This window comes from Nestor notabilis, unplaced genomic scaffold, assembly GCF_000696875.1.
Source record: "Nestor notabilis isolate BGI_N333 unplaced genomic scaffold, ASM69687v1 scaffold25269, whole genome shotgun sequence".
Classification (NCBI taxonomy): domain Eukaryota; kingdom Metazoa; phylum Chordata; class Aves; order Psittaciformes; family Psittacidae; genus Nestor; species Nestor notabilis.
Genome location: NW_009945604.1, coordinates 11384 through 19962, shown reverse-complemented (window position 1 = coordinate 19962; position 8579 = coordinate 11384). Strand labels below are relative to the sequence as shown.

The 8579-nt window shown below is 47.0% G+C and overlaps 1 protein-coding gene across 1 annotated transcript in view; it reads left to right on the top strand.

Annotated features, from left to right (window-relative positions):
- TOX2 (TOX high mobility group box family member 2) overlaps nt 1-8368 on the top strand; it is a gene marked incomplete at its 5' end in the record, with an annotated part of 24038 nt that extends 15670 nt beyond the window's left edge. The window contains 3 exons of the mRNA XM_010022938.1: nt 5-76; nt 2116-2246; nt 7825-8368. Of these exons, the coding sequence (XP_010021240.1) occupies nt 5-76; nt 2116-2246; nt 7825-7861 (240 nt within the window). The remainder of the gene's footprint in view (nt 1-4; nt 77-2115; nt 2247-7824) is intronic.
- Between the last annotated feature and the right edge of the window lie 211 nt (nt 8369-8579).

The following is an 8579-nucleotide window of genomic DNA, read 5'->3' as shown; positions in this document are numbered from 1 at the left end:
CCAGCAGCCCCTCCTGTCCCCCCCCATGGCACTACAGGTACAGCCCCCCATGAACGCCTCGCCTCCCGGGCAGCAGGTAGGTGCTCACAACCACACCATTTCTCTCTTCCCATTGGATCTGGTGGTTTCTGGATGGTTTGAGGATCTCGGGTGTTCTGGCTCCATCAGCTTGCAGATCTCATCGTTTAGGGGTGTTGTTTTCAAGGGTGTTGAGCTGGGACCATGAGCACCCCCGTAAATGGGCAGATTTGTGCAACCACAGCAGCAGAATCATAGAATTCAATCAATGAAAGCTCCTTCAGTGGGAAAGCTGCTGGAATTAGGAATGCCCCTGGTCAAAGCTCTTTGTCCCCCAGCCCTGTCTGGGGGGGTTTCACTGATGGTCATCTGAAATTATGGGTTGGATAGTCAGTGACAAATCCCTTTCATGATACTGCTGAGAGAAGCCCTGCTCTTATCCCACGGCTGGAAGACCATGGGATAATAGCAGGGATCCAGGGGGGTTGCCAGGCAGAGGACAAAAAGGATAGAGGGAATGTCGCAAACAAAACATAAAATCATTGTTTTTCCAGAAACTGCCTGGAAAATAGGAGAAACTCACTTCGGGGTCAGAGAGCAGAGAGCATGTGATGTGTGCTTGTGTGTATGCTTATACCAACGGTGCAGCAGCACAGCAAACCCTATAGACTGCTGCTGTGAACATGGCAAACCATCCTCAGCCATGTCCTGCTCAACCCTGGAACCAGCCTGCAGGGTCCAACCTCTCCTCTTCAAACTGCTGTTAAGAAAGTGCACCTGGAGAAAGAGCTGGCTATAGCAAAACCCCTTTCGTATACCTTATAGAGAACTTGCCAATATCCAAAGGAAGAGATGAATAGCTTCCAGAGTTTCTCCATGTGGAATATGAACTGGACAAACTACTCGCAGTGGAGGACATATGCTCTGAATTCACAGCTGCTACCATTTACTTGATGATACTTTAAATGGCAGTATTCACCCAGCTGGCTGCATAATTTGTGTTTCACATGCTCGCTAGCTATATATCACACAACTCATATAGTTCTTTAGCAATGAGCAAAGCTTTCTTTCCTATAATGTGGCCTATTCAGACTGGGGCTAACTTTGAGGAAAGAGGCATAGTTAATTTAGGAACAGTGGAAGAAAACCAAAGGAGAGCAGGGATGGGGAAGCACAGTTATACCTGACCATAATAAAAAGACAGCACACGAGGGAAGGTCAGATCCTTCAGCAGATTTTAATTCCCAGCCTGCTCAGAGCATTCCAAGTAACCTCTTCAGCACAGTGATTGGGCTTTAGCTCTACATAAGCAAAGGTGGTTTCTGTTATTCAGTGATAGCCTCTGCCCAGAAATGAGCATAAAAGGGGATTGTCATAATAACTGAAATTGGGGTAGTTGTGGCTCAGGGCAGCATTTGTGAAGCTTCTTTCCACATAAACTTGTGAATAACAAACAAAAAGCAAAAAGAAAATACCCCACATTGCCCTAATTTGGATATTTTGGAGAAAATCATGTTCTTGGCCCGGTAACTACCATGACCCTTGTTTATACACATTGCCCTAATGTTAGCTAGTTAAGCCAACCCCCAAAACCAGGAAAGCTGATCAGCTTTCAGCTAAAATAGCCCCACAGCATCCTTGTTCATTTGCTGGCAGTGACAGCTGATGGAGAGAGCTGCTGGTGTGGATGTTCCTTACCTTGTTACTGTACATTATGATGGGCTGACGTGTTACTGCAAAGGGAGCTGCACTTGAAGTGGAAAACCAGTTCTGATTGCCAGGCTGCTGATGCAAAGGCTGTCACGGGCTGTGTGTCATCCGCAGCCATTCGCCACCCCCTGAGGAGGGAGGTGCTGAGAAACAAGAGCAGGGAAGAAGGATGGAAACCAGATGTTGCTGTGTTGACACCTGCATGCAACAACTCACGTTCTGCAAGGTCCCACCACGGTGGTGTCGGGTCCTGGGCTTGGACCTCCTGCTGCCGCTGGGGCTGCTGCAGTCGGGGGGCAATGCATGTAAATGAGTTTGTGTGACAGGATGAGATCTGCTGCTTCTCCTGCTGTCTGTGCTGCTATAACCCTTCCTTTCACCCTACAGGACTTCTCACATATTTCGTCTGAGTTTCAAAACAGTGTTGGACCCCGTTCGCCTGGTGCATCAAACCCTCCCGGGAGCACTGAGTGGGACAACGACTACCCCAGCAGAGAGTGTGGGATTAACCACTGCAGGCCAGTACACAGAATGGCACATTGCTAATGCACCTTCTCTAACCTGAACTCTGATAGTGTACAACACTGAGTCTGCTCGAAAACATACAGCAAGCTGATCAGCTGATTATGGTCAATGAAGTTCAAGGTTTTCTCTTCCCTATAGGCTCACTGAAGTGATGCTATGGAAGCAGGTAGCTTAAAAGTCATAGATAATTCTTCACTGGGCATGAAGAGGTTTCCTTTCTTTTCTTGTGTGTTAAGCAACAGAGGAGTTGGACACTCCTTCTAGAGCAGGACGGGGAAGCCCAGACTTCCAAGCAGAGTCACTGGAGGTTTGAAGGTGGCCATGTCCATCAGCAATGTCCTTCTTCCCAGAGTGATTGTTCCTGTCACTGAGGCCACTACTTCCCAAAGCTGTATCTAACCCTTATTGGTTCGCCATCAAAGCGTCATCCCCACAAGAGCCACACGATGCTCCAGTACTCGGCGCCTTGCACAAAAAGGTCACAGAATCTGCACAGATCCTCCCTGTTATGCTCTACAAGCTCTGGCATGAATGTGTCAGCACGAAGGTCCCTTCAATGCTGCTTCAATTCCCCAGTAAATAAAAACATCAGGATAGGCTCAAAGCTGGGGAACAGGGAGGGTGTGAGAGCCATTCCCAGCCTCTGAGTAATCCACTGCTCTTGGCTCAGCAGTGCTGGTTTGGAGACTGCTATTGTGCTCTGTAAAACAGACACGTGGTTTGTGGGGAGAGCAGGTAGGGAAGGAAGCTCGGTAGCTTCTGAGTATTGTTTGATTTGCTTGAAGTCCTGGAACATGGGGCTTTCAGTGGAGATAATAGCAAGCTCCCAGCCTTTTCAGAGCACAGCTCCTGTCGGTGCCAGCAGCGCACTTACAATTGCTGCGCTGGGCACAGACTGTACAGACATTTATTTCTATCAGGGAAATAAATAACTTGCTGAGCCATTAGGATGTCTCTGCTGTCTGTCTGCCCGAGGGGGCTCAGCTATGTCTGTGCTCCCAGATCCTGCCTGAATTTTCTGCAGACAACCCGAAAGAAGGAACCTGTTTGGGACGCGATGATAAAAATGACTTTAGATGCTGTGGGCAAATTGCTAAAGATGCTTGGAGGGTCATGGCACATGTCCCTCATCATTGCAGGGGGGTTGGATTAGATGACCTTTGAAGGTTCCTTCCAACCCAAACTCTTCCATGATTCTATTCTACGATCCCAGTTTCCAGAGGTGCTGAGTAGAGGCAGCTCCAACTGAAACTATCCCTCCCTGATAATAAGCATCACTTCTTAGGGGATCACCTGGGAAAAGACTTGATTCCCTTTGCAAATCCCACTGCCCAGGCCCCATGCAGAGAAATTGGGGTACTCTAGAGATGGGTGAAATGCTCCTGCAGTAGCCAGGATGGAGGTTTGTGTTGCTAAAACAAGCTCTGTGCCATCTGGCTGGAGTACAGCATTGTGAGCCGAGGGCCCATGCAATTCATGATCAAAGCTCATGCATTTCATGCCTTTGTCACAGCAGAAATATTGAATTTCATGGGTTTATCGCAGCTTCCTGGAAAAAAAAAATCATTCTAAACCCAGACAGATTATGCAGAGACTTCCAGATAATTATTAAAGTAGATTATAGCAATGAACTTAGATGGATATAGATCAGTACTGCAGAGAGTGATTAGTGCACCAGAAACTGTCATAGTCTCTGCTAAGGAGGGACCCGTCTCCTGTGACAAAGAGACACAGGAGCTGCTGGCAGCCCTGCTCCCAAAACTACCTTGTTCTCATTTTATTGCAAAGCCTGGTGCATCAGCAGTGAAACCACCTCCTGCTCCTGCTGCCCGGGTATTTGCTGCCCAAGTGCAAGCGCTGCATTGCTTGTAGTATCCACACACATATGTAGGACTGCAGCCCTGGGGTGCCTCAAGGTCAGACTCGTGTCAAGAAAAGAGATCATAGAATCACAGACTGGTTTGCATTGGAAGGGACCTCAAAGCTCATCCAGCTCCAACCCCTGCCACGGGCAGGGACACCTTCCACTAGAGCAGGTTGCTCCAAGCCCCTGTGTCCAACCTGGCCTTGAACACTGCCAGGGATGGGGCAGCCACAGCTTCTCTGGGCACCTTGTGCCAGCGCCTCAGCACCCTCACAGGGAAGAATTGTTTCCTAATATCTAATCTCAATCTCCTCTCCATCAGTTTAAAGCCATCAGATGATCTGGTTCTCGTCATCTTCCTGGCTGCTTTCTCCCATGTACTGTGCACTAATTTCCAAGCGATATTCCTTGTTCCCCTTGGGCTCCTCGGCAGCACCGTGCAGGGTGAGCTGTGTGCCTGAACAGCCCCAGCAATCAGCAGCACTTAGGCAAAGCAGTGATAAAGGGAAGGGAGATCTTGTTGGGTTTGATTCATCAGTGCAGTTTGAGGTATAATCGGGAAGTCTCTGGATCATGTAATTGCCCATTTCAACCTCAAAACTGCATTCAGCTTAATTGCAATTAAAGCAGCACTGTGAGGAGCAAAATCAGCAACTGCCTGCAAAGAAAAAGGGTTATTTTCTGTTGTGATGTGGCTCAGCTGTAGCGTCCCTGTGTGGAAGGATCATGCCAGCCTCCCCAGCACACAGTCCTGCTTTGCTCTCTGGGTTTTTGTATCATAGGATCATAGAATCATGTCTCACCTTGATCCTTCTTTAGCCTCCAACATGTGCTGGCGCAGGGTTACGTGGGGTAAAACCTCCCAGTCCCACATTTTCTTTTGTGTTTGTCATCCAGACAACTTCTGAGAAGCTGAGGTTGTCTTTCTCGCTGTACTTCTCCATCTAATAAGGGAACTGCTGTGGGGATTTTTTTTTCCCAGACTATCAATGCTAGTTAAAATGCCATTAAATGACACTTCTTCCATTATACCTCTCAAATCCTAGGATCCTACGAGCAGGCAGTCCTTAACTCATAAATCAGCCATGTTAGAGAGAGAGTTTTAAATGTTTCTTAGCTCATGCTCTCCCCATTCTTAATGATTTTGTGCTTACTGACTTCCATCCAATTTTCCTAGCTCTTTCTGGGCTTAAGCCCAAGCTGTCCTAGATTGCTAGCAAAGACCTGGGCAGCATTTCTCAGTTCCTGCTTAGTATATGACTATCACTGCTCACAAGCAACTGCAGCATATAGTTTTATTGCTTTTTGCCATCATATCACAAAGTGCTTATGTAGTTCCTTGTCTCCCTCACCTGACAGCTGTGTTCTAACGCTTGCTCTTTCCCAGGCACCTACTGAATCCTAGTGACTTCCTCCATGGAAACTCACCTGGATGGAGGGTGCAGCTTGGTTTACAGTCACTTCAAATCTTTCTTAATTCCTCAAGGCACCTTGCTTGGTTTTTCTGCGTGTTTTGTGATTACAGCTCTTTCCATACCAAACTTCGGGGTTTCTTTAGGTTTGTCTCCAAGCATTTAAGTATTTTGGTGATAACACTAAACTGGATTCATCTATGCCCTTCCTCTCATTTGCAAGGCATCGTTTCTTTTCTCCCCTCTTCCCACTCTCCTTCAGGCTAAAAGATGGGAAAGTCTCAGCTACGTCTTGTCCAGACAAACAAAACCATGTACAGCTCCTTCAGCCAGATGTTTATAACCTCAGTAATTCCAGCTGACAATGAAGTGACCCTCTCCAAATGGGGGCATTTTCCGAATCAAGACCTAAATGAGCAAACACTGTAGAAAGGCAAGGATAAACCATTACCAGTGCACTTCGTTTGGATTCAATTATTTATGGTAATACTTTGTAATGAACTGGGAAATGTTCTGTAGCATATTTTGTAAAATTAATGAAGTTTTAGTGCTGGAATACTTCGCTGCTGCTCAGTGGCATTAAATCTTTGCTGAGTGCAGTAGGGGAGACTCTGCATTTTGAATGCAGATTGTAAAATGTGGAGATTAGCAAAGTGCAGACTCCTCTGTGCTCTATCAGAAGACAGCTCTATCAACAACAGCATTACCTTGCTGCCTGCTATTCCCCTATTATTCCACTCATAAGCACACACATGCAGGAACCTCCCAAAGCTTTGTGATGTTCTTCACCACCTTTTAAGGCCAAGATGTTTATGGAGCCAATGGTGTTTCCATCAGGTTTGCGTAGATGTTAAAACCCACTAAAATCCCTGGGTTTCAGAGCAAAACCTATATAGGATACAAGACAGGGGGGAAGAACTTCAGCCACTCCCTCTCCCTACTGTATCATGAATAAAAGAGCATCTGGGCTCCCTCGTGGGACCCTGCTGATGGCAAGTTAAACATGCCAGCCAGCCCCCATGGAGGGTTGAAGCATGGGGTACTACAGGCAGGAAGGGAGTGGTGATACCTGTCTGTAAAGCCAAGGGGAGTCTCGGTGCTGTAAGCTGGCTTCCCCCTCAGCACACACCTGGACCTCTTCAAATCAAAGGCATTGCTTCAATAACATGGTCAATTCAAGTATCTGGAGGGCCAGGGATGTGCAGAGCACACAGCCTGGCTGCTGTCCCACCAGCCCTCCTCCATAGCCTCCTGTGAGTAAGGCAACACCGAGTCTTGCTTGGGTTCCCTGTACCTCTTGCTATCTTCATCAGGCCCATGGAAAAGACCAGCTAATCCTGCTGTCTCAAAGGTATTTCTTCCCCTCATTTCCTGATTATTAATTTTCTTATTTTGGGAGGGAGAGGAGGAAAGATGCATCGAGCAGATGATGTCCCCTATTGCCATGCTCTTCAGCCATGAAATTATGTTTCATCCTCCTGGACATCCACAAGCATCTTCAGGCATAAGCCTCTCAACTGTAGTGTTGAGACCCCCTATTCTTTTGTCCAAAAGCAAGAGTCTGTTTTCTAAATAACCATGGCTTAGACTAAGGACAGTGTGTGATGAAGAAGGGGAGTGGTGGCCAAGGGGCTGATTCCGGGCACAGCTCTCCACAGCACAGTAGTGGAGCTGATACCAGCATCACATTGGTGTGCTCTACAGGGAAATCCAGGCTTGGCCCTCCCCTGCAGCTCCAGCAAAAGCAAAAATTACACCACAGGAAGGAATTTATGTCTTAGCCCTTATTGTTGAAATTCAGGAAGAACTAAAATTGCTCCAGGCTCATATTCATGCCCTTTGACAAGGGCTTGTAGGGACAGGCCAAGGGGAATGGCTTTAAGCTGCCAGAGGGGAGACTGAGATGAGCTCTGAGGCAGAAGCTCTTCCCTGTGAGGGTGCTGAGGCGCTGGCACAGGGTGCCCAGAGAAGCTGTGGCTGCCCCATCCCTGGCAGTGTTCAAGGCCAAGTTGGACACAGGGGCTTGGAGCAACCTGCTCTAGTGGAAGGTGTCCCTGCCCGTGGCAGGGGGTTGGAACTGGATGAGCTTTAAGGACCCTTCCCACACAAACCAGGCTGAGATTCTATGATTCAAGTGCCTTCTGCTTGGTCCACCTGTGCACACCCATCCTTTGGTGCAGATCACTTTATGTTTGGAAACATGGAGTGCCATAAAACACTAATCTCAGCTCCCCTGGGCGACTTCCCAGCTGTTTCCCTGCACATCTCACCTTCTCCCTCTGGTTTCTCCTACAGCATGCTGCCAAGGGACAAGGCACTCTACCTCACCTAAAACTCAACATCCCTTTCGAGGAGGCTCAGACGAAGGACACTTGAGAGGGTCTATCTTACAGACTACCCGGAGAGGCACCGAGCAAGTCTTACGGACGAGAGAGCTCCCACTGCACCTCGTCGCTGGCTTCGTTCCCAAGCTCTAAGAGCAGTTTTCTTCTCTTATTTTTGAACTCTAAACTCTACTTTCTGTGGAAGCCCGAAACCTCATAAATCATGGAGAACAAAAAAGAAAAAATAATAAAAAAAATTAAAATAAATAGACATAAAACCAACAAAAAAAATAAGCTAAGGACACCTTTTTCTGCTTGCCATCAGCTTAGCTACAGACTATTTTCCTAGTGAACTGCTTTTAGACGCAGCATAAGCCCAGGTCTGGTGTCCTGCAACATTAGGCCAGCTCAGTAGGAGGATGCACTCTTTTGACTTGCTAACAGCACTAAACTTTGTGCAAGAAAATGTGAAGTTTGTGTGAATATTGTACATGCAAAGGCCTTGGATGTCTGGCGAAAAAAAAATTCAAAAATTAAATAAAAACTATTGCTAGGTAGGTGGGGAGAGAGGAGAAGGCAAAATAAGAGAGAGATGTGAAAAAGATCATGAAAATATAATTTGTTGGATAGTTGTAAGTAGTTTACTAAGTGTTTTAGAGCTGTGCTAAAGACATCTTTAAGATTTTTTTGTGAAAAGAATTAGTAGTTTACTTTATAGTAAAAGCA